Source organism: Urocampus carinirostris, chromosome 6 (genome assembly GCF_059441175.1).
Source record: "Urocampus carinirostris isolate Australia breed hairy pipefish chromosome 6, RoL_Ucar_1.0, whole genome shotgun sequence".
In the NCBI taxonomy this organism is placed as follows: domain Eukaryota; kingdom Metazoa; phylum Chordata; class Actinopteri; order Syngnathiformes; family Syngnathidae; genus Urocampus; species Urocampus carinirostris.
The window spans coordinates 37,160,448-37,187,193 of record NC_142354.1 but is presented as its reverse complement, the minus strand read 5'-3'; the positions used below and the strand labels follow the sequence as shown (position 1 = coordinate 37,187,193).

Sequence of the window (26,746 nt, the reverse complement as noted above, 5' to 3'; positions counted from 1 at the left end):
ACCTTTTCCCTTGAGAAAAGACGCTTCTTTTAAACATAAAAAGCATCCCAGATGATCACCAACGGGTAAGTAATTACCTGGTAGTGTTAAGTAGATTGTTAAATGAATAATAATAATAACAAGCTCTCCCCCAATGGGACGCCACGCTAATTGTTATCGCACTAATTGCCTTACTGCTCTAGGTCACCAAACAGGTAAACTCTTATTTATTTGCTCATGCCACATCTAAGGACATTGGTCATTTTTGGTTAATTCTTTGAGTACCACTTGTTTAGGTAATCTTGAAACTGTTTTCTTAACAAAATTATGGTACCAACAAACATAAAATACTTGATGATACTAATGCAGTTTTAAAATTTGGGTTTTTGTAGAAACTTCCAGAGTTTAGCATGTCAAAAGAGGCCCATAAGAAGGCGGCCTCTTTAAGTCACCAAAAGCCTTGTAAAAAAATATGCAATCCATCTCAGTTGATGGACATAAACTAATAGCTGTTAGTCTTTCAATCATAAAAAAAATGTTGATCAAAGATGTATTGATGACAGGAAGTACGTGGTTGCTTGTTATATTTATTTGGGTTTGAAACTGGATTTGTTGGTGACCGGATCACCCATTAGGTGGAGCTGAAGATTAAATAAAATTAAATGATCTGCATTTATATAGCGCTTTTCAAGTCAAGACTTCCCAAAACGCTTTAATAAGATCCAACACCAAAAACTATAAAATCGCCTCTTTTGTCTCTGCAGTATCATGAAGGAAATAGTCCTTGAATCATATGTTCTATTTTAGCCTTAAGGTATCGAATTTGCAGATCATTGAGATTGATAATTATTGATCAATCCGAAGATAAAATAGACACACAAATAATGCTGTGAAGTTTGGTTCTACGTGGGCGGCAGTAGCTCAGGAAGAAGACTGCTCGTCTTGGGGTCCTCCGTGTTATATGTCGACACACTGAACCCCTAATGCCCCCAATAAGCAGGTTGGCGCCTTGCATGGCTGCACGGCCGCTGTTGGTGTGTGAGTATGTGTGTGAATGGGTAAATGTGAAGCACATTGTAAAGCGCTTTGGGAAGTCTTCATTGACTTGAAAAGCGCTTTATGAATGCAGATCTTTTCATTTCATACAATCTAAGATTTATTTATAGGGCAAGAAAATCAAACCAATAAAACACAGGATATTATATCAAGAAAAACTCTCACGCGCTTTTACTCAAAAAAAAAGACAAGGTACCGTGTGGAAAGAGGGGGAGGGAGTTCTGTAGTGATTAAAAGTGCTCACCAATAAGCCCAATTTTAAGATAATCAACTTATTTCAATGATCAGTAATTACTTTATAGCGTGTCAGAATGATATTATTTTTTCCCAGCACCAAAACAGTCTTTTCTTGCCACTCTCGAAGTGTCCTTGGGCAAGACACTGAATCCCTAATGCTCCCAATAAGCAGGTTGGCGCCTTGCATGGCTGCACGGCAGCTATTGGTGTGTGAGTGTGTGTGTGTGAGTGTGTGTGTGAATGGGTAAGTGTGAAGCACATTGTAAAGTGCTTTGGGAAGTCTTCATTGACTTGAAAAGCACTATAGAAATGCAGACAATTTACCATTTACCCTTTAATCTCGGTCCCAGTCCATGGGCACCGGGACTTCGGCCTTCTTTGCCCTCATTGTGCAAGGAGCAAAGGCCATCTAGGGCCACTTTTTGGGACGCTGCCCTAGAAAAAAGAAAGAGTAGGTGTTTGGGCTTCAGCTTTTTAAAAACAGATGGTGTCATTGGTCACCATAGGCATGTCCTGTGACCGGTTGAAGTTTCCTGTTGATATATTTCAAAATAAAGTTCTCTAATTAGACAGGCAAATTTCATACGGGCACACAACAAAATAAATCTCTGGCCTGAATCATGACAACATACATAGGCAGATAATTGATCTTTTTAAAAATGAACGCTTTGGGGGTTAAAATCCTTAAAATACAGCTAGAGAGTCTGCTCACTTGTAAATGAAGGGAATGTCTGTCTGTGAGCCCTGGTGTGCCTTTGTGTGCAGTTCAGGGTGCTTTATGTAATCCAATACTCCCAGCTAAAACCCAATTAAAATAAAGGGAAAGGAATAAGGGTCTTGTATGAAGGATTGTGAGTCATTCAAGATTCTTCCTTGTTTTTGCAGTCAGAGTTGGAAAAGGTTAGGGGAAATGTATTTGTGGAAGTGTGGTACCCTACAATGGAATGCACCCTCTTAGTCTGATAATGATGTAATTTTATGAGATTTAAGTTATTTGAAAATGAGTCAAATATTTTTTTAGACGGTCGAGTGCAGGCTCATCGATTTATGTAAAGCTCAATACTTTTTGGAAACTGACCTGTACAGAGGGCTACAAGTGTTAACATAATTCTCAAATTCTAAAAATAAAATGTTCCCAGCTTAATTTGTATAATCTCTTCTTATTATTGATATTATATATGTGCTGTTGTATCTGTTAAATCAACAAAGAGATAAATAGCCGGCACAAAAATGTCCTACCCTAGGGGGGGGGGGCAACCCATTGTTACTATTAATGAATCGATCATTTATGTGAAGATACTGACCCTGGTAACAATGTTTACATTATGAATCATAAAGACCAATAAGCAACACTCTATTTCAATAAATATTTACCACCGTTTTGCTTTTTCAAATTTCCAAGATTGCCATAACACATTATCGGCAAGTTGATCTCCTAGTTACTGATTTTCTTCTTGGGTGCCAACCAAGTTCCTATGGTGGCCACTGTAGTGACTCCTGGTTTTGCAGTTTTTCGCATGAATACTGTATATGAATTCCTCATGTAAAACTTGAGTCACTCATTCAGGACTTACGACTCTTGGGTCAAGCAAAAACTGTAGTAGTAGTAGTAGTAGTAGTAGTGGTAGTAATCGTAGTAGCAGTAGTAGTAGTAATAGTAATAGTAGTAGTAGTAGTAGTAGTAATAATAGTAGTAGTAGTAGTAGTAGTAGTGATAGTAATAGTAGAGTCTACTACACAAAATATAATAGTATACAATCAAATCACACAACACTCAGTAATTGCTTATATAGGATATATCTCATCTCATTATCTGCACCGCTTATCCTCAGTAGGGTCGCGGGGGTGCTGGAGCCCATCTCAGCAAGCATCGGGCAGGGGACACCCTGAACTGGTTGCCAGCCAATCGCAGGGCACACGGGGACAGACAACTCACTCGCTCAGTCACACCTAGGGACAATTTGGACCGGCCAATTCACCTGAAATGCATGTCTTTGGAATGTGGGAGGAAACCGGAGTGCCCGGAGGAAACCCACGCAAGCACAGGGAGAACATGCAAACACTGCACAGTAAGGCCGGTAGCTGGATTTGAACCCACGCAGGGTGTTCCCATGACCTCAGAACTGTGCCGCACACGCGCTAACTACTGCGCCGTTGTGCTGCCCTATATAGGATATATATATATATATATATATATATATATATATATATATATATATATATATATATATATATATATATATATATATATATTTATATACATATATTTATATGTATATATATGTGTGTGTGTGTGTGTGTGTGTGCATATATATATTATATACAGTATATTGTATAAGATGATTGTGAATCTTCTACAAAGTTAAACATTAAAGTGTAGTATAATACTCTGTTTGGAAGATGTTTTTGTGGTTGACAAAAGCCTATTAGCACACTTTCAATAATGTATAAATCAACAAGTTTATAACTCACAATACTAACATTGTACCGATCACAAAAAACAATCATTATTTTACATATGCATTTCAAACTGGTAGCCTGTGCACTTATCAGTTAGAAAGAAAAAGTTACCAGTTTCAAAAAGTTTGATGAACCGTGGTGTTCAGTATGTTTACTTTTTGAGGTTTTCATTGAAACATGGCTGTAGTAAGCTTAAAGCAAGTATTTTCACCATGGCAGAGCTGCCCTGTTTATCATCTTCTGGATCACCTTTTAATTTTTGATCTGTCCCTGTGTCTCACCCAAAAAGTAACTTCTGTTTCTGATCATCGCAGGCGATCAATTCAAAGTTCAAACACATGTCATTTGTCGTCCGCAACGTCACAAAACTGATAAAATAGAATGGATATATTTGGAAAAAAAGATCAACAGTATTCCCTTAGTGACCCATACCAGACTAGACTTTCCCCTTGGGACGACTTCATCCAAATTGAGTTTCTCCTCTGTCTATCTGTGTGTATGTGTTCTTTGTTTTTACTGAATCCGCTATCAAATTAGCTCTCCACGGACGTTGGAGGATATAAATGCGGTCTTGCATGCTCCTAACAGCAGCCAAGCCGTATGCCATACATTTGCTCAGGTGAGAATGATTGGTGTGGAGTGGGCGCCTGAAATATTCTTTTATGATACTTTGCTAACAGGTGTTCGTTCGTCTCTGCGATTTTAGTGCCCAGGCCTCGGAGGCATGGACTTGTGCATGACCATCAAAGGTGTGTCCTTCCTCCTGCAAACAGCGATCGGCATTCTCGGCAACATGGTGGTGCTGCTGGCCTACGCTAACATAATCTACAGCGAGCACAATCTCCTTCCTGTGGACATGATCTTGTGCCACCTGGCATTTGCTAATCTGATGATACTGACTATTCGCGGCGTGCCTCAGACCATGACAGTGTTTGGTCTCAACAACCTGCTGGACAACCCGGGCTGCAAGGTGGTGATTTACGGCTACCGCATTGGCCGAGCGCTGTCCATATGCATCACTTGTATGCTCAGTGTCTTTCAGGCGGTGAGCCTTGCCCCGGTAGGGCCTTACATGTCCAGGCTGAAGTCGTCCTTCCCTTCGCTGGTCTTCCCCACCTTCGCCTGGCTCTGGCTAAGCAACATGACCATTTACATCCCAGCTCTTCTCTATTCCACAGCTCCACATAATGGTACCGTCCCATCCTTCACGCTCAACCTAGGCTTCTGCCTCATGGACTTCAAAGACAAATTGCTCTATGTCATCCAAGGGGTTATCGTCTCGGGGAGGGATTTTTCCGTGGTGGCCCTAATGCTGCTGTCCAGCAGTTACATTTTGCTGATTCTCCACCGCCACAGCCACCAGATGAGGGGCATACGGCGCTCCCACCCGACTGAGACCAGAGCAGCGAAAACGGTAGTCACCCTGGTTGTCCTATACGTGTTCTTCTTCGGTTTAGATAATGTGATCTGGATCTACATGCTGACCAAGGCCAATGTGTCTCCGGTAGTGGCTGACATGAGGGTTTTCTGCTCCTCCTGCTATGCTTTCCTCAGCCCTTACTTCATCATTTCCTCCAATAAGAAGGTCAAGGCCAAACTTGTGTGTGTGGCTGAGCAGGATCAGCTAGCATCCATGAACACACAAGAGTCGAAATGATATAATTCAACTTTATCTTTTTTTATCATGGTTAACATCCAGATCATTTACCCTGAAATATCCATGATTTCTTGACAGATTGGTCGGATAATTTTAGTATTCCATTATTTTATGAATTTGCGCATTTTATAATATGTGTTTTTGCAATGTGTCTTTTTTACTATTTTGTTTTCTAATTTTTAATCTGTTTTTGCAATTCAGGGGAGGGACATGTCCCCACCAAAATCAAGCAATCATTGTTTTGTCCCGATTAACATTATGTGATCACGTAAAAAAAATGCACCATTTCCAGGGCCAATTATACTGTTGTCCCTTGATTCATAAAGTGTATAAGTAATACTATATCTCTGTCACGTTTGTATGTTCTCTTGGCTAAAATGCTGCTGATTTTAGGTATTATTTTTCTCATTTTATTGTTTACTTTTTCAGAGTTAATAACCATATTTGTGCTTAAATCTTTCAGTCAGACATCCTGTCACAGAACTACAGATAATGTATATAAAATTAAGATCATTTTCACCGTCATGTATATTTTGGGTGTTTGTGTTATTTCTAATGCATTTTGATGTTAAAATTTATTGCAAAACATTTGTTCATATGAAGTGTAAATGCCAGAATGACAAAGTAAACAGTGTGAAGTTGTTTCGGTATAGGTGTATACATTTTGTTGTTTACTAAATGAAACATACATCATTAAAGGTGTACTGTATATCCAAGAATGAACATATAATCCCAATGAGAAACTTTATAAAAATAAAGCTTTACTGTTAGACAAATTAGTGATTTTATCAGACTATATTTGTGCATGGGCAATTGCTATGAAACAAAAAGATTCTGTTTACTTCTGTGTTTAATTTACAATGAAGTACTGTAAATGATAGTTCAGTGAACTTGGGCACCTCTATTTAACCAGATGACATTATTATTATATGTTATGATGTTTTCCTTCTTGTCTTATTTTTATGTGTGGAATTAAAGGCCAACAACAAAATAATCTGGATTACTCTAATATTTGCTGTGTATTTTTTGCTTTGCACAAAACACATCAAATTTGATCACAAGTTATTATTGTTCAGAAACTGTCTCTGTGTTGAAATGAAAACACAATTTTTGCACATCCCTCTCACAAAGACCTTATTCCTATGTTTGACTTTATTTACCACAAATACCCTTAACCAATGTCATAAATAAGCAAGGGTAATCTTATTTAAATCTGTAAATTACATTCACACAAAAAAAGAAAAAGAAAAAAAGAAAGAACTCAAAATGAAGCAGACATACTTAACTTAATGCCTATAATCAACCAAAAGAGCAAACAACATTACTGAATTAATATGCTATTAGAATGTCTAAATTATTGATTTTTTACTAAATTAATTGATACTTTTTCACATTTTCTCTTTGCACCAGCACTATAAAAAGATGAGAGAAAACTTTTTTTCAACATGTACAAAAAAATGACAAATGTTATTTCATGTGCACTTGTGAGCGAAGAAAAATTGAGAACTCACACTAACAAACACAAACCAGAAAAAAATAATCATTTATAAATGACCTTGCTAAAACTCTCTTCTTACCACTTGAATCACATCAGAGGAAAAAATTGTTACTTTACTGTAAATATATGCAATACAGTGTAATTTTAGAGGCAATCCACTTTATTATCTACTCAGACGTATTGCCATATAGCAATATGCCATAATCTTACTTAGACCATTACAACACTAAAAAGATAAAATACAACCCACTATTATACATTTGTGATTATTTTGAGGTTGTTTTTTATTTTGATATATTTTTACTCATTCTTATATTAAATAAGATACTTTATAATAAAAAAAAATAATTCATTCATTTAGCATGGTAGTATTCATTTTCTAATCTTTGTAGAAAATATTTCTTTAAATGATAAAACTCTATAGCACCTTCTGGATAAGACCATTTCAATTCTTTGAAGGACTATTTTTTTATCCTATTAACAAAAAGCAAGTAGATATCCTGGTATTATTAATGTTATTTTCAACAGAAGCAAAATCTTTGCCAATGAGCTATTTTCTGTTGTAGACTAAATATAAGTTTGCAGACTTACTTAACCATATGATAGTTAAAATAATAAGGAATCCTGACTAGTAATAAAAAGATAAAGTACTTATTGATAATATACTACACACAAGTTTTTATTTGACAAAACAACTGCAATTTAGAACATAGAAAACGGTGTACATATGCATCATGATGGACTGGGCTTATTATGCATCTTTTAAGTACAATACCTATAAAAAAAAAGCAAGGTCCAGTTTCTGGTCGAGAAAAATCGTTTTCCTTATACACGACAGAAATGTCTGCAAATATTGATATACTTAATGTAAGATTTGCAGAGGATCATTTTTACAATTGATTTCTCAAGAACGTCATCTTCTGTTGATCCATGTACATATTCTGACGTTCCAGAATGAAAAGCATTATGTGTACATTACTAAAGCAGAAAAGTACATTGAAAGATGGCACAGTGTCCTTTACAGTGTATTTAAAAGTAAATAAAGAGTTTTCCATATTTTAACCAAAATTATTTGTAGATAGAGCATAACTTTAGATTTGTTAGAATAAATTATTTTCAAAAAATATTACATTGAAATTATGTGTTTGGTCTGTTCAGGTAATAACATATGTTTTATTTTTATGGCTCAAATAACTCTTTGCAATAGGTATATTGTGAAGAGGGGGAAAAGACCAACAGTGAAAGGCCATTTTAAATGGATGAGAAAAACACATGATGCATACAGTGAAAACAAATATACAGTATGATACAGTACATATTCTTACATTTTTTGGGGATTTATAAATCACTGAACTTTAATCTGCTGTTAAAGATTCAATTCATGTCAATTGAGCTGTGGGACATGTTGCTTACCTTGGACCAGACGAACATGCTTGAACTTGTCATTCTTAATGAAGTCTCTGAACGTGTAAAACACCCTCACACATATGCAAGTGAAAACAACAACAGTCCCTAGGGAAAGTCATTTCTTCAGAAATGATCAGCAGAGCAAACATGGAGCCACCTGATAGTGCGAACATGAAACAATTAGAAGTCGAGTCGATGGTAACCTTGAGACTAAAATGAATAGCAAAAACAGGTTTCATCGTCTCCCCAGTGAATTGCAACATGTGATGTTATCCAACTAATTGTCTTGGTCCTTTGCGTCAGAAACAGGATGTGAGGGGAAGTGTGCATGTGTGAAAACGCTGATCGATTCCTGTCTTGATGAGTGTGACCTGTGGGAATTGTCATAAGAACTTTGGAGAAGAATAATGCATAAAACCAGGGTTCTTGTACACTCATCAGGACATGGGGTACAGACAGGCAGTGTTGGGCGCGTTTCTAAAAAAACAGTAACTAGTGACAAGTCCTTATTTTAAAAAGTGATTGAATAAAATGTAGTGCATTACTCTGGAAGTAACAATTTCATTGCAAATAATCGTGTATATACTCGCATAAACTCAGACCCCCTAAAACTCCAAAATAGAAACATACTGTGAATTTCCCTGTGGGGATGAATAAAGTATCTATCTATCTATCTATTTATCTATCTAGTAAAAGAAATAGTAGAAAACGTGTACGACAACCTATGGAAGCAGTGAAAACTTCATATTTTTTGGTCTACGCAGTTTTGAGAGGATGGATGGATGGATGGATGGATGGATGGATGGATGATCCTATTTTAATCTGTTTTTTTTTTACTCTAGGGCTAATTATTTTTTAACCTTTGCTACAATAAAGCATTATTATGTATTCTTTGAAGGTAGTAAAAACTAATACCAGTGCCTGTACACTACAGATTATTTCACTCTTTTTTGCAATTCTAGCTTGTTGAAATACATCCATCCATCCATCCATTATCTGCACCGCTTATCCTTAGTAGGGTCGCGGGGGTGCTGGAGCCAACCCAGCCATCTTCAGGCAGTGGGCAGGGGACACCCTGAACTGGTTGCCTGCCAGTCACAGGACACACAAAGACAGACAACTCACTCGCTCATTCAGACCTAGGGACAATTTGAACCGGTCAATTAACCTGACATGCATGTTTTTGGAATGTGGGGGAAACCGGAGTGCCCGGAAGAAACCCACGCAAGCACGGGGAGAACACGCAAACTCCACACAAAAGGTTCTAACTTGTGACCTCACAACTGTGCCACAGACGCACTAACCACTCATCCGCTGTGCTCCAAAAGACATACATATATTTTTTAAGATACAAATTGTTTGCACTGAAGAAATACATTCCTAGCCCATTTTACGTATGTTTTCTTACTTTTAGGCATTTTATATTGCTTGTTGGATAAATTAACGAAAAGCATCCCTAGAATAAGCAAATTGTCCAACTAGTCGATGTTGGATAGTTTTGCTGGTTTTAAAAAATATTTTTCTTACTCTATGTACATTCTGTGTTCCGGTTAACAAGAAAAACAAGGTAAAATGTCATAAAATTGTGAAAAACAATACACTTAAGAAAGTGAAACGTTTTCTGTCAGCATAGTGTTAAGTGGACGACATTTCAGAATTTGTATGTACGGTAACTTATCTATTTCCTCGTTGCATTTTTATTCATATTTTCTTGTAATTGTGTTTTTTTGTACGGTTGGGTTTTAATACTAACACAAGATTGTAGTGGATTTTGTAGGGAATTGTTAAAAATATGCCATTATATTGTACATATAAATTTATAAAATAATACCGGAAACACGAAAATGCCGTACGTCGGTAGGGTCGTAAACCGAAGACCTGTGAAACAGTGGGCTGGTTTCATGCTTGTCTCTGATTGGGCATGACTTCCCGTGTGAGTTTTCTATTTCTGCCCGTAACCTTGTCTAAGAGGAAATTAATGTCACCCGTTATCTACGTAAAGTGGATCAAATATCTGAATAATTCATTAAAATAGTTTTTTAATATGTAAATTTCAATACCGAGTCACCTAGGTGTTATTAGTGAAAGACTTCTCAACTACGGATTGTATTTTCCCTGATATACACTCATCAGGGAATTTCATTTTAGATCGTGAAACCCGGAAAAGAAGTACGAAACACAAGAAAAAAGAAGTCTGAAAATCTCTACGGAAGAGCTGGCAAAAAAAAATTATGGGTACTTTTTAAAACGTGCGAGTTTAAAAAAAATGGCATTCCCTGGTAGAGGTCACGTCGAGGGCGTTAAAAGAAAAAAATAACGTGTTTGAGTACAAATCTGGGACACTTGAAATATGGATGACAGCATTTCTGAATATCAGTTAAACACCAAACACCACAATCGATCGTGTAATGATGACGTAGCTTATTCCAAAATGTGCCAACTCTGCTGTTCGTTTCAGGTAAGTTTGGATACCTTGCTATGCTGGCGACACGGCATGTGTCAAATGTCTTCCTGATAACTTGCTGCACAGCTTTGATAACTAACCTAGTATGCTGCCCTATCGCTCCATTAAATGGCCTTCTTTCGAGTTGAGCGAGTTCATCGTCACCCGTTGGCTCTTGTTTGTTCAGTTGTGTACTGTTTTCCTGTCCACAGGTTGCCTGCGTTCTCAGTGAAATGAGCTGACTGAATCAAACAGTGCTTCCAGCAACAAAACACAATGGCCAGAATATCCTGGTATCAAGAGAAGGTGGGCAATTGTGTGTATATAAGTGGCTCTTTTTTCCCAGGGGCGTTCAATTAACTACAAGTACAGAAAAGCTAAGAAAATAATGAATCCTGTCTTTACTTAAATGTCTTTGATGCCACAGATAGGAGCTTACGATCAACAAGTCTGGGAGAAGTCTCTGGAGCAAACAGATTTAAATGTAAGATAAGAAAAGAATATTTAGGCGTGTCGACTGTGTGTGCCCAAATCCAAGTCCTGTGTCTTCTAGGATTTGGACAGTAAGCCCCGAAAGACAGGCCACATCAAGTCAGACCTCATTGACGTCGACCTAGTCAGAGGTTAGAATCCGAGATGCCAAGTTTTCACATTCGAAGCCATCATTGCTTTGCTCTTTGCAGGCTCTACGTTCAGCAAAGCCAAACCTCAAAGTCCCTGGACTTCGTTGACTCGAAAGGGTCTGGTCCGTGTCCTGCTGTTCCCCTTCTTTTTCCCATGGTGGATCCAGGTCACTTCCAAGTCCATCTCTTCATGCATTCTGCTGCTCTACTTTATGCAAGGTTGGTTACATTTTACGCCTACGCATGACATGTAATCCATGTTCTCTATTGATGTACACATAGAACAGTACAGTACAACACTACCAGAAAGACTCCACAAGAAATCAGTCAAAAATTACCGTGCGTAGTTTCTCTTTGGTAATGAGTGACAATGCCAAAATAGGCTGCAGGCAGCGCTCCCTCACTCCACTGTATCGAAAGTGGGCCAATCGTTTTTGTAAGACCGTATGTTTTCCTGTTAAAGTTATTGTAGACACCTGTAAATTAACAATAAAAAATGCTACATTTTTTTTTCAGTAATAGCACTTTTTACTAAATTTTATTATAGACTTTCAAAAATAAATTAAACTAATGCCCACTAAGCTCTGATCACATTAGAATATTTTTTTTCCCAAGTGGCTGAATCAGGGTTCATGATCCTAATGGCTCGTGAGCCGAATATGGCTCTTTTCATAAGTACATTTGTCTCATGTGGCTTTTTTCATGAGAACTTAAGGCTCTTAGATAAAATATTACTCGGGGCTGACTATCCAATGTGTGACTTTACCGTTTACCTCCGGTTGATTCCTGTCCAGTATATATAGGACACAAGTTTCACTACAATCAAGGTGTCACACCAACAGACCCCATTTAGACTGTTATTCACCAAATAATCCTGTTCTGTGCTCATTGTTTTGACACTTTATAATAAAAAGCTACACAACAAATTTTAAATACCCAGAAGCTCGTGTAAGGCACCTAGAGCTATTTAATTGGGTGAGGGGTAGGAATGCTCTAACCAGGTATACACAGGACAGGACGCCCACACACCCTCTCGCCCAGCTGAAGAGAAATATAATGATATCCTTGTTTGCATTATTTTGTGACATTTTTACAAAACAACTGCTTGCACCTCGTTTTGAAACCATTATTAATGACAAAATGACAGTCAAAATGAGCCTCAATACTCTTAAGTAACTGCAGGAGGAAGACAAATTTGAAGTGGTATATTGCCCCGCGACCCTACTGATGATAAGCATTGCAGATAATGGATAGATGGACATTTATATTGATATAAGATGCAGGCTCTGGTATCATTATTAATTCATAGATTTTTTTAAATCATCAAATGTCACACAGAAAAATAAAATGCGCTGAAGAATTGGAGAGCGAGTTTGGCGGTTTTGTTGAATTTTGTCTTAAAATGTATGATGTGGCTCTATGTTTTTGCTTTTATTGCTCTTTCGGTCAAAAATGTTCTCGACCCCTGGGCTTACTAATATGTCAAAGTTAGCTTTATTGTCAATTCTGCAGCATAAACAGAGAATTGAAATTGCGTTTCTTTGAGCCCTCGGTGTCTAGAAAAAAAACACATACACTATGCTAGGACACACTTCACTAAGACACATGTAGACAGTTTGACAGATAAACAGACAGTGGACACTTACAGTAAGTCCAAGTGCATAGTGGTATGTTGTAAACAAAATTTTCAGAGTTTTGCAAATGCTGTTGATTATAATAATAGTTTTTTGTGTGTTACTGCCCTTACCATTACCATTAATGAGCATTACCATTAACTAGTTTGTTGACAACAATCATACTGCATCATTGATGGTACCTTCTTTTGTCTGCCTGGGACTCTATTATTGTTTGATAGCATTAACCTTTCATGGTTTATTAGATAACCTATGTGGTGTATTTAAAACCATCATGTAAAATTCTCTCTAGTTTATTTTTACCTTTAAATAAACTTTATTTCACCACAAACAGGAACAGGAAGTAATTATTTTTTAAGAATTGATTGTTGGGAGAACCGTAAAAAACTGTGTCTAGATTTTTCTCTTAGCGAAGGCAGACTTTCAAAACATCTATAAAAATATTTTTTTGTTGCATCTATGTTTATCTCTTGAGATTGTGCAGGTGTGCCTAGTCTTGTTCCCACCGATATTATATAGAGGAATTAAGTATGACCCCTGAGTGCAACAGGAAGTCTTGCTCTCCTGTGTTGTTATTACACCCTATACTAAGAAAATATTTCATTCTCTTCACAGTTGCTGCTGTGGTACTCTATGTGGATGTTCCTGGGGCAAGTGCCAGTGAGGCGTTCGGTCCCCTGTGCCTTATGCTTCTGCTTGGTACCGTTCACTGCCAGATCGTGTCCACCGAGTGCAGCCGTTGGCCTTCTGGCGGTCCAGCGGTTGGCAACACCACCAGCCCGGCTCGCAGGAGGAGGTGAGAAACTCTAGGCTTGAACACTTAAGGCTTGAAGTACTTTGGATTATGTGCACTAAAGCTGTCGGGTGCTTACCTGCCTGTTTTCGGTCAGGCCCAGAAAAGGCAGGGGCCAGAAAAAAATGGAGGACAAGAATGAGATTCAAGACAAGGAAAAGCAAGTCACATTGCCATTGGAAGAAGTTCAACGACAGAAGAGAATGGTACCTGTTAAACCAAGGAGATGAAACCAATCGAAAAGAGTGACAGACAACAGATGATGATGTTTGTTTTTTGCTTTTTCCCTTTGGGCAGCACAAAAACAACAAACAAAAATATCTACAGATAATTAACAAAAATAAAAAATTTGCACTCAGTCAGATGTACAATACAATTATGTAATACATAATTATTAACCCAAAGGAAGTAGGCTGAAGGAGAAGCTTATACGTTCCTACCCCTATTACTGTTTTTATTGCAAGCAAAACCAAACTTAAGCTGCAAAATATAAAATCTTGCATAATAGACAGAAGATTTTGCTAATATATATATCTCATCTCATCTCATTAGCCGTACCGCTTATCCTCATTAGGGTCGCGGGGGGCTGGAGCCCATCCCAGCCATCTCCGGGCAGTGGGCAGGGGACACCCTGAACTGGTTGCCAGCCAATCGCAGGGCACACACGGACAGACAACTCATTCGCTCATTCACACCTATGGACAATTTGGACCGACCAATTCACCTGAAATGCATGTTTTTTGGAACTTGGGAGGAAACCGGAGTGCCCGGAGGAAACCCACGCAAGCACGGGGAGAACATACAAACTCCGCACAGGAAGTCTGGAGCTGGATTTGAACCCACGACAGGTTCCCATGACATGAACTGTGCCGCACAAGCGCTAACCACTGCGCCGCCGTGCTGCCCTAATATATATATTTTTATTTATTTTTTAATTTATTTTTTGCAAATGGTATATTGAATTGTCTATTTCAATAATGATTTTCGACTAAGATTACAAAAAATACTTTAAAAAAGCAAAACAATCTACTAATCTGCTAAATGCCCGTCCTGGCAAAAATTGTAGGGATTTTGTTTTATACTGAAAAGTGGTTCAAAATTAGGAGTTACCATGTGTTCTGTACTTCACTGTATGTTTGCTTTCCTTGCATCAAATCTTTGTTCAAAATTTTGAGAGTTAAATTAGTTTTTTGCTGCCTTTAAGTCACAGGGCAAAAGAAAGTCTGGTTTTGGCGCTTCGGACGAGCTCTCTAGTGAAGAAGAAGGCTTGCAACCGGTGGACATGATACCTGCCGGTTCCTGGCCTCCACCTGCGACGGCATCTTCTGTGCGCTCCAGAAAGTCAAACTGCAACGCTGCAGTCAGGCCTCAGGTAAAAATGTGAGAATGCATTTTATGTGGGAGCTTTTTTTCGTGGGGCGGGGACTAAAATCCACAACAATAGGTGATTTTTCACACACTGTGTTTTTATGTGTTCTCTGCTGAAGGCTCTGCATAGTCTTCAACTTATACATTTTCCCTGTTTTTTTTATACATTTTTTGATAATTTCATATTGTGTACGCCACAGAGATAAGATCTTAAGCCAAGGTCCAAGGCCAACGAAACCTTAATTTCTGCCTGGGTCGGGCCTAAAATGTCAAGCATTATGTTCAGGTCTGGCCAGGCGTTTGCTCGCCAAGGCTTTTCAAAGCTGTGAGTAGACCACGAGAAACCCTGGTCAGCAAAAAAACCAGTTGCGCCGTTTTCTCGCTGCCTCTCTGTCTTTAAGTGGCATGCTAGATATATAAGGATGTACTAATGCTTTGGTTTATGGCCCAATTTTCAACCAGTGACGAAATGACGAAAGCCTAAAACTTTTCCCGTCAACTCTTAAAAAAAAATCTGCCAATGATGGAAAATTGTTAATGTAACCTCTGCAGGCAAAGAAATATAAACATGTTAATGTTCACACATTTTTGTTTAACTTTTATGAAAAAAGACAGGCTTTTTTCGTCATCATGAATCACCTCACAAATGAAATATGAAATTTCGGGTTTGCTTTGTGCTCAACCCTGCAAATCAAGTTAATTGATCGGGTCTCTTACCTCTTTTATGCCATTTAGCAATTTTGGTACGGGAATTTTTATTTATTTTTTAAACTTGTTTCTTTCTTAAACTGATTGTGATTTTCCCATTTTGGCTGTAACGCGGATTGTCTCTGTCACCAGTAGCAGACTAAACGTCATTGTAGATTGCTAATATTGTAGGGGTATTCTACATAGTCTGTGTTGCTGTGAGTAAATAGTTGCAGCGTTGTGTTTTTAAAGTCTATTAAGGGTAGCAATAAGCTGAGCTTGACTGGTATGTAGATGTGAGTTTAGGTGGTTTGGTTAAACCAGATTTGGTGGCTCCAGTTTTGCTTAAGAGTTGTTGTTCAACACCAAGCCCCGGGAAGTTGAACGCCTTCGAGCCAGCGTGGGCTCCCGGCCGGCCTCCGACACCGAAGACACAATGTGGGAGGAGCTCCTCCAAGACCCCGACTCTGCCTCCACTGGAAGCAGCGACAGCGAGAACAACGAGAGGTTTACAGGCGGCCTGGCACTGCAGCAAACCACCACGCTGAGCAGCGACGACGAGAGCCTCCAGCAAGGCATGGCAGGGGTAAAACCAGCTTCCTGCTAATTGTTGTTCATGGTTAATTCTCGTTGCCTTTTTTTAACTTGGTGGGGCATGTCCGCAGCACCATCTGTCCTGGTTCCAAGCATGCCATCCTTCCAGAGACAGAGTCAGTGCCATTATATGGGAGCAGGGCGAGTGTAAGAAAGCAGATATGTCTGTGCTGGAGATAAGCGGGATCATTCTTACTCGGGTACTGTAACTTCTGTCATTGATAACAACGCAAACATTGTATGCAACGAGATTAGACATGGCATGACATGTAATAAAGATTTAGGAAAAAAGGCAGAAAAAAATAATTATTTGCAACATCGTGCTTAGAGACTGGCTTAAGTCGTGAAATAATGCAACGTTTGTGGATAGAAAAGAATAGTCCATCATAAGAACAATGCAATAAAAAGAAGTGTGATAACATTTAGCACCAGCAAAATCCCCTAAATAAAACATCGATATAATACCTGCATATGCTTTTCGATTATCTGGTTGTCACTATAAATGGAAGTCATAGATTGCTGGTCAGGGACAGCACAGTGAGAATTATCTACTCATAGAGCATAGGGAATGGACAACCTTTTGAATTGTGAAAAATCCTGAAAACTTTAGCCAAAATGTAATTCCACATTAGCTGTACCACTAACCTGAGAACTGGCCTTGTTTTTGCTCCTGTTTTGCTTCAGTTTTACGGCCTGTGCTTACATCTGCCAGCTTTTTGCTGCACAGAACACACACGGTGTTTGTATTCAACATGTGTAAACAAACTTTGGTTGGTCTTTTCTTTTGCTGTGAAATGGCAAGTGTCTACTCGCATTTGTATGGTATGATCGCCATCTCCTGTTAAGGGCGCATAATCGACCCTCTTTTATTTTTGCCAAGGCAAAGGTCCATGACCTACTCAAAACCAGTGCGTGACCAGTTTTTGAGTTGCGATCCACAAATTGAGAAACACTTTACTAAACTACTATAAAGTGCCAGTGCAAGTAGACGTAACGTTCTGTGAAAACAAATACAATTCCTGGTGTATTATACAATAATGAATCAAGATCTCGAGTCCAGGAACAGCTTCTCAGGGGTTGGATATAGCCCACTTACTTTGACATATGCGCTCTACTACAAGTACAATAAAGCTAGTAGCTTGTAATCATAGTCAACTATTACAATCAATAATTGAGAATTTTATAGAAAAAAGAAATTGTAAACTGTGAAAATTAGTTGTTTAAAATACAAAAAAAAGAAATTGGGAAATACTGTAACTTCACTTAAAATCTGCAACACTGCGAATGCTGAACCATAAGTATGAGCGATGAATTAGAGTGGTTTGACACATGCCCATTGACCGGTTGTCTTCTCAGCTCCTTAAATAGGTTTATAAATCTAAATTCTTTAAATTGGACATGCGCTTGTAATAAGCTATATGCATAAATCAATCCGGTATTCCAAATTTTAACGACATGATTTCTCATTGAGAACGTGCGCAGAAAGAAAGTGACACTGAGGGACAACAAATAGGCCTACTGCATGTACCGGTAAGTAACCATGACGATAGGCTTAAGCCACAGTAGGGGCGAGACTTCCGAAAAAGACGAGAGTGCTTCCAACTTTGTTCCTATGTAACTAATGCATACTCACCCTGGCAAAAACAATCATGGAAACGTTTTTGGTAGCGTCACCAAATCTGTCGTGTTTTTTTTCCTTGGAAAAAAAAAAGAATTTAGGTGGCTCATGCCAGTCTAACTTGTTGTAGGACCATAGGCTGTAGCATAGTGTACCTAATTTTAACAAAAGCTCCCCCTTTTTGTTGTAATGTCTACGTGCATTTTTAATTAGTTTAAATAGAAGTCGTTAAACAAAGCTAAATCGATCAGTTTTCAAGACAAAAACAGGTCCAGGCGTTTCTGGCATATATTTCATGGCAGGTATAAAAAATGTAACTTCAAATGACCTTAACCTTTTGAGACCCGAGCTGTGATGTACACGGATGTGTATGCCAAGTCCCAAGAGGTTAACCATAAACTTATGTTGATCAGAAGCTTTATCATCTCGCCCCCTAGGTGAAGCTTGCAGAACAAGGCGTCGGCTACTTGGTGTTTGGCGGACTTGTGACCGCTACGCTGGCACTTTTACCCTTTGCCTACCGCCTGGCGCAGCGACTAGACGTATCCAGCCTGGGCTCGCCGACGGCGGGTGAGCTCCTGGAGATTGCATTCTGCCCAGCCAGTGTACAAGCATACGCCTTCTTCTTCATAACCACCGTGCTGAGAGTTTGTCTCACGGGGCTCTTCTTTTTTATGATGTGTGTGGCTGAGAGGACCTATAAACAGGTGAGTTCAAATGGACAGTTGTTACCAGGGTTGGGAGGGTTATTTTAAAAATGTAATCCTATATACTTCCTAAAAGTTACTAGTTACCTGTTGAAAAATATAATCAGTGATGTAATGGTTGTAGTTGTCATCTATACTGCATATGCATTGCAAGAAGTGCAAGACTTCCTGATTGTTGTAAAAGAAATTCTAACAACAAAAACATGTAGAGAAAAAATGAGGAAGTTACCCAAGCCAGAAAACAAAAGACATACTAAGAATAAAATGAGCAGAAACATATATGTTTATGTATAGATATATATATGTATATATATACACACAATTACACATCCTTACCTACCTACGTACCTAAATACTCTTGCTTTTTCTTACGATGCCATATCAATAAATAAATCAAATTCACCTGTAATTATTCATCGTCATTCTCCTTTGTGGCCACTAAATAACATATTATTATAAATTGTCTTGAACTGGTGGATATTTTGACTTTGCTTCAGGTCCTCACTTAGATTGTTCCATAGTCTTACACCAGTTATAGATATAGATAAACGTTTTAATTTTGTTTTACATTTAAGATTTTGAAGTTATGGCTCCCCCTTAACTGATAGCCACCCACTCGATTCCTGAATATTTTCTAGTTTTATCCTGTCTTTTGCCTTATGCATGATAATTGCTGTTTGTTATGATACAATGTCATGAAATTTCAACAGTTTTTATTGTATATAAAGCGGATTTGTGTGTTCCAAATAGTTGACTTGATGAACAATCCTTATTGCTTTTTTGCAATGTAAATACCATGCATTGAAATTCCTGACACCTGATCCACAGAGACTTTTGTTTGCCAAACACTTCAGCCACCTGACGTCAGCTCGCAAGGCGAAGAAGTCGAAAATCCCCCACTTCCGGCTGAAGAAAGTGCAGAACATCAAGATGTGGCTGTCTCTGCGCTCCTTCCTCAGGGTGTGTGTCCTCAAATTTTGTCCGCTCGTTTGTCCTATCTGTTGACATCCCTCATTCATTCGTGGCAGAGGCGAGGGCCGCAGCGCTCCGTTGACGTCATCGTGTCTACCATCTTCCTCCTCGCCCTTTCCATATCATTCATCATCTGTGCTCAGGTAAAAGGAGCCCCTTGACGGTAACTTGACATATTGTACTACTCAGAAAGGACGAATATTTCAAAACATCATAATGCGAATAAATGTAAAAAGTCAATGTCCCAAAAATTAGAGTACGCACTCATTGCAAAAAAATACTTTAAAGGGACAGTGTGTATTATTAACCAGTAGATGTCGCTGTATTGTGTAGAGCAGTGGTCCCCAATGTGGTGCCCACCAGTTTTGCCCCTAAGACCAACTGAAATCCTCAGACAGGTTCTGAAAGTATGTCATTGGTCATAGTGTTTTTTCTAGGATATTTGATCTCTATCTGGCTTGATGTATAGTGGTTCACTGGGCCTATATTTAACCTTTAACAATTACAATCTGGTAATAACATAACATAGTAATGACATGGTAATAACATGTTATTTAAAAATGCTTATCAAACCGGTATCACTCCTTGCCAATTGGTAACAAAGCATAACTCTCAAATTCAAAAAGGTAGGTGACACTGGGTGTAGAGAAACCCAAAACAGTGTTACAAAGCACAAGGAAGAATATAGACAAATGCCATAACATATAATTCAAACTAGCTCACTAGCGATATGGTTCACATGGAAAAAGGTTATATCTCATGATCACACTATATATATAGTCACGGTACAAGAGACTAACGTTAATTTCATTGTGGCTTTCACATGTTACAATGACAATGAATTCTATTCTATTCTAAGCATCGTAGGTGACAGATATATTGTTTTTGTAACATGTAAAATGCACAACTAAATTGACATTTGTCTCTGGTACCATGACTAAAGAAAGTATGATAATGATGTAAAACCCAATGCTCTTTCATGTTATTCATGTTATTGAGGGTTCAGTGGTTCGAATGGCGAAATCCGCAGCACGGGTTCGAATTCCACTACATCCAATTTTTGTTTCGTTAATACTTTAAAACCATGAATATAACGTATTCACGAACTTTGAGTTATTATTTGAGTTGTTGGGTCGAATAAATGGCAATTTCTCACCCATGAGTATTTTTTTAAAAAAATTGCGTTTATATGACAATTCATGTCATTTTGCCTATTATTTGAATGAATATTGTTTCTTCAACTAAGTAGATTTTACCACTTGGAGGCGCAAAATATTACACACTGTGCCCATAAAGAAATAGTCATTTGTAGTCTTTTCTTGTTATTTATTCTAGGTATGAATATTGATTGGTGGGAAATACAATATACGAATGGGGAACTTAAGTTATTGCCTACTAAAATATGTATACTAGAGCAAAAATAAAATTTAACTTGATAAAAAAAACTGTTTTCCTATATTTTCTTTTTTAGCTTCTGCAGAGCCACAAGACCTTCCTGGACTCTCTGACCAACTGGGAGCTGATGTTGTGGGGTTCATCGCTTGTGCTCTTCCTGCTTCGGCTCGCCACATTAGGTTCTGAGACGAATTGCAAGTACAGCAATTCCTCGGTGCTGCTCACTGAACAGGTTAGAATCAGACAAATGTAATGTTCTTTAACCTATCTACCATTACATTTTTATGATGACGTTTTTAATATATGTTTCACCCATCCAATAAGCAACTAATCTATTGGAAACGCAGCATGTTTTTATTATTTGATATACTTCTACGGTGAACTGGTTATCTAATATTTCATATCCAATTTGTGGATTCCTATTCCCAATTATATTATAAATATTTCACCTTAGGTCAGAGTGAAATACTACCAATTTTTTTTAGAAATTATATTTTTGACATCTGTAGATATATATATGAACATCATTGTTAGTAAGTAACTTCACTCACCAGATATGAATATTCGCCAAATTTAAAACTATAAGTATTGAAATTGGGGTTAGCTTGTGTGCGCATGAACCTAATGAGCACAAGTTAGCATAAGACAGGCCTTGCCACCCAAAGCAGGCTCTCTGTCTGTTTACCACCGCTGAGCTCAATCCTTGGAAGTCAAACTATCTTGCTGATACAGATGCTTTACTTGGCCCTCGTATCTTGAGCTCCATATTGCGTCCACAATGGCTAGGGGGGGTGACCACATGCTCCCCCCTCACTTTTGGAGGCACTTCATTTCATTTTATTGAGATTGAGTGTGTTTTATTGCTTTTTTGGCCATTATAGTGTGTGCCAAGAAAGTTGGTGATAAGTTAAGGAAAAGTGGAAAACAGTGACAACTTCATCAAGTCGAAAAAGGAAATTATTGTAAAATATGAAAACGGTGTACATCAAAGTGCTGCTCAAAGGTACAATAAATGGTTACAAATATTTTTTATCTTTAATATCAGCATATTAATTTTTAATATAACTATAATATATTTAAATAGTTATTGTTTTTAGGGGAAACATTTTATTTATATAGGTACATATTTCTTTTAGTATGTGGTTATTTTCAAGCAGTTTTAGGGGGTCAGCTTATATGCACACGTGTGTTTGTCTGTGTATATATATATATATATATATATATATACACATACAGTAGATGGTGCATTTTTTAATCCTGTAATATTAGAAGTTTGATATACATAAAACAAACCTGACTTTAAAATCATGAAAGCGGTTAGATTTTTGTTCTATGATTGGGGGGTTTGCTCACTTTTGACTGGTTTGTTGTTTCTTTCCTATTTACTGAAACATTAATTATTAAATCTAAATATGGAAATATTCACGAACACAAATTGCAAGACAACCTGCTCAACACAAACAAAGGAAATTAATTAAATTTTGTTGCCCGCGTGCAATGTAATTTTTGTAAAGACCCAAGGTTTTGTCTTCTGTATCTTTGACTGCATTGCTTTGGATCTGATGAGCTTGTTGTAGCTTAGTGCACATGTGCAGCACGTGTCATTGTGTCCTTTCTTTTTTGTGTGCCTTCCAGATCAATCTGTATCTGAAAATAGAGAAAAAACCCAACAAGAAAGAGGAACTCAATATTGTCAACAACGTCTTGAAACTGGCTACCAAACTAATGAAGGCAAGTCATGTTGCAACAATGTATCTCTTTGAGTCATTATCCGATCTTAACGGCCAACCTCCCTGCAGGAACTGGATACGCCCTTCCGCTTGCTGGGTTTAACCGTCAACCCGCTCATCTACAACATCACCAAAGTAGTCATCTTGTCGGCGGTGTCCGCCGTGGTCAGTGACCTGCTAGGTTTTAACATAAGAGTAAGTCTCATAGCTGAATTAAAAACAATCGATGTTTTTTTGAGTAAACTGGATTACTTTAAATTCTGGACTATAGACCGCACCCGATCAAACGCTGCATGCTCAAATTCAACTCAATTTTGTCTTTGTATGAGTCGCAGTGGAGTTAAAGCTGTGGGCTGAAACAGCCATTAAAAGGAACTAATTCACGTCCATTTCTTTCATTTCATGCGCACCTGATGCCGTTTTTAGTTGCGTTGTTTTCAGTTTTGCTCCAAGTTGTTCACCTTACGGGTTTTTGGATCATTTGCCTATTCAAGACTGGTAATATTAAATACTGTTTGGGTGGAAAACAAAAATGAGGATCGAACCGCGTAAAATGTGAGCCTTATATTTCTAGAGGATATTGCTGGCGCAACAACACGGTAGCGAAATAGTGCCAGATTGCAACAAAGACGTTAAAATTACATGACCTGACATTGACGCTGATGAGAAGTGTATAGATTTTGATCGATAACCTTAATTGAGGAAAAAAACTTTGTTCATTAAAAAAAAACAATATTGATTTAATGAGCAAAAATTGCGTGAACTATCAAATACACATGCTTTATTTGAAATACTCGTGGACGCGCACATATCTACCATTGCAGGAAAAGAAGATGTAAATGAGGACTGCGTGGCATATAATCTGATCCCTATATTTCTAGACGGCAGTGCTAGGGCAACTGTATTCTAAAGAAAAGTGCCAGATTGCAACACAGACATAGAAGTCGTCTGTGTGGTCATTGGTGGTTGCCGGATTGCTCATGTTATCTTTTTAATTTATTTATAGAACACAGGATGGATGTAGATTCCTTGTGTTGGCAGAGAGTGTTGTATTGGTGGTTACTGGTGGGATGGTGAAAGGCCAAATTATAATCTGGACACATCATCAGTAGTTTCACCCTGAGTCACTGGGCCTTTTGGCAACAACACTAGACACCCTCACCATGGGTGGCCAGCCACGGGCTGATTAGCTCAGGCTTGTGTCAGTCCTAATCCTCTATGCCTTCATGAGAGCTGTTTTGTTGGGTATTATACGTCTCTATGCATGGCAGGGGCATCATTTTCCACAAGTCCAGCCCAAGCTGAGCACATACTTCATGACTTGCTACCTGGGGCGCAGCAGGGGTATTTCCTCCTGATAAATAGCCTCAGGCTGCTTCTTTCGGCTGCCCCTGATGCGGCTTCATGCAGGCTTTGGCACCGGATTCCCAGGTCAACCAATAGCTTGGTGGTAGATCTCGCGACAAAGCCTCTGCACCCCACCTCCACTGGCAGACCTCAAGATCAACCAGCATCTTCCAGTCCTGTGCCAAGCTTGGCTGGCCTTTCTTAGTTGGTATGGAGCTACCCTTTGCTACCTCAGCCCCTTTACTGACAGGGTAAGTTGCCTGATGGTGGTTGACTGGTGGTTGTAGGCGGTTGCCTTGTTTTCCAGGGTGGAAACCAGGGTCTTGAGGACCAGGTTGTTGCGCCCCATGTAACATTCTTCGGTGAGACTATTTTTGCACCCTATAAGAATATGCCTAAGGGTGCTGGCATGGGGCAAAAGCACACATGGGGTCTTCACCAACCCACTGGTGAAGATTAACTGGTATTGGAAGGACGTTATATTGAGCTCTGGTGTTAAAGCTCAGCTGCTTTGCTTTCATGACCCACATGTCCCCCAAGCTGATGTTGTTCTCCACACTGTCCCATTTCATCCACTGACCCTGTTTACCTAGAGAGACTGGCTTAGCCCATCTGGCAATTTCCTCCTGGCGGCTTACTTCCTCCACCACCATTCCTCTTTGTTCGGTTGCTGTGGCCTTAACTCCAAGCTGGGCGGAGCTCCGTTAACCCAAAGCCTCCTCTTCCTTGCTGGACATGGCCCACAATGTCAGCGTATCTGAAGGCTGCTGTTGCTTCTTCCACTGCTTGGGTCAGCCTCCATTTGCGCCCTGTTGCCAAGATTGGTTCTTTGTTTACTCCTAAGTCCCTAGATTCGTTCAGTGTCATCTAGAGTCTTTTTTTCCCACTTGAACTGGTGAGAGGAAGCTTTAGGATGCCATCTCAATAGAGACCTATGGAGGTAAACCATCGTGGAACTCTGAGCTACTTTTTGATGTACCCTGTGACCCCCCTCCTCAACATCACCACGGTTGATCTTGGGATCTCATAAACTGTGAGGGGCAACAGCATTCAAGGTGGGAGTCTGAACTGCAAGCACCAGGCTTTTAGCATTCAAGACAATTAGATTTTGTTGATAGACTAAAGGCTACTGCTGATCTCCTGCTGATGATAAAGTTAGCAAAAACATTAACTAATTTTGCTTCTAAAAGGTCGTCATAAATGTTTGTAGATGTGTTTAGAGCGTATCTGTCCTGAAAAACAGCAGCTCACCCTTTCCCTCTGTGCAGCTACGAAAAAAAAAACAATAAGATGCACTGTATTGAAAGTTGCAGTGTTCAAAATGTCGCAAAAAAAGTAGCGACCTGTAGTCCGGAATTCACAGTAAACATTTTTTTTTTTAAATGACAAAAGAATATAACCTGAAATCCAAACTTGTTTTTGGTGATGCTTTCATTATTTTCTCTTGTGGCATGACGTTTGAATCTATTGTCTTTGTTTTGCAGCTATGGAAAATTAAACCATAATGTGAAGAAAATACCTTCTCAATTTTTAAAGTGGAAAAAAAAGCTCCCACCTTCGCTCTCAAACTACGTGCAAATCTACTGACCGCCACATGGTGGATCACGCCACGAAGCATCTCCCTTTAAAAACCTGTGATGTATTAGCTTAGAGACTGCACAATCAACTGTTGTATAACACATGCTAGATAATGCCAGTAATTTAACACAGGTGGATATTTTTAGGTTTATTTCTTAATATTTATTTTGGCTTCTAGCACTTACTCTGGGTATTAACGGACCATCACCACTGTATGCCTTATCTCTTGTGGACTGTTAACCTAGGTTTTTTTCCTAGCATTACCAATGCAATATGTACTGTAAGGTCTTTTCACTATGTATAGATACAGCAGTCAGTGAGACGAGCAAGTATTGGGAATTTTCACTGAACTTAACATGTTTGATTTGGCAATGTGAGGGAATACAGAAATTTAATTTTCAAACTATTTTAACTTAAAAGAAAATCCCTTTAAAGTACCATACTAGAATACCCATTGTTTTTTGTTTTAAAGTCTAAATGGTTAGCTTGGGATCAAAATGTTAAAATTCCACATATTTATACAATGACCACTTCTAGGTTAACCTCACTTTAAACTAGAAAAGGGTTAGTGGGACACAAAGTGTTTGGTAACCGAGTTGATTTTGTTTTGGGGATTTTTCGACATTTACAAAGTGTATTTTTATAGCGTTTTTGTTTAATGATAACCTCACACAGGGTTACACTAGAATGGGAATGTTTTTGGTGTCGCAAAGAATGAAATATGACAGGAATGTCAATGTTTGGTGGAGGAAAATCCACTTAAGGTGTTTTTTGGATTGTTTTTTTTTTTACAATTAAAACTAAAAAAGGTAAAAAAAACTTATGAAACAATGTTTATGGGTTTATTCTTTTATTAGCATTGTGCACTTTTGCCATAACAGGTTCGTTTCAAACTTTTTTTTAAGAATCGGGGGTTTGACACCAGCGTTGGTATTGGTTAATATAATAAAAAGTTTCTGCTAA

General features: G+C 38.5%; 3 protein-coding genes across 6 annotated transcripts in view; 2 read left to right on the top strand and 1 right to left on the bottom strand.

The window, feature by feature from the left end:
• The window catches only part of ora2 (olfactory receptor class A related 2), an 18,152-nt gene extending 7,349 nt beyond the window's left edge, over window positions 1–10,803 (bottom strand). The window contains exon 1 of the mRNA XM_088338936.1: window positions 10,767–10,803. The gene's annotated coding sequence lies outside the window, so the exon portion shown is untranslated. The remainder of the gene's footprint in view (window positions 1–10,766) is intronic.
• On the top strand, window positions 4,435–5,389 carry ora1 (olfactory receptor class A related 1). Its single transcript, XM_088337250.1, has one exon. The coding sequence runs from the start codon at window positions 4,457–4,459 to the stop codon at window positions 5,387–5,389; it is 933 nt and encodes a 310-aa protein (XP_088193376.1). The 5' UTR covers window positions 4,435–4,456.
• On the top strand, window positions 10,159–26,746 carry phtf1 (putative homeodomain transcription factor 1). Of its 4 annotated transcripts, none has more exons than XM_088338933.1 (17): window positions 10,159–10,227; window positions 10,950–11,043; window positions 11,165–11,221; window positions 11,291–11,360; window positions 11,421–11,579; window positions 13,610–13,790; window positions 13,885–13,993; window positions 14,992–15,159; window positions 16,213–16,428; window positions 16,508–16,636; window positions 18,492–18,761; window positions 19,590–19,721; window positions 19,790–19,876; window positions 21,205–21,360; window positions 22,764–22,859; window positions 22,928–23,053; window positions 25,690–26,746. In XM_088338933.1, the coding sequence occupies exons 2-17, from the start codon at window positions 11,014–11,016 to the stop codon at window positions 25,708–25,710; spliced, it is 2,007 nt and encodes a 668-aa protein (XP_088195059.1). In that variant the 5' UTR covers window positions 10,159–10,227; window positions 10,950–11,013; the 3' UTR covers window positions 25,711–26,746. The 4 variants fall into 4 exon arrangements, with proteins under 4 accessions (XP_088195059.1, XP_088195061.1, XP_088195060.1 ...); XM_088338934.1 differs by lacking the exon at window positions 10,159–10,227 and adding an exon at window positions 10,287–10,529; XM_088338932.1 differs by lacking the exon at window positions 10,159–10,227 and adding an exon at window positions 10,287–10,752.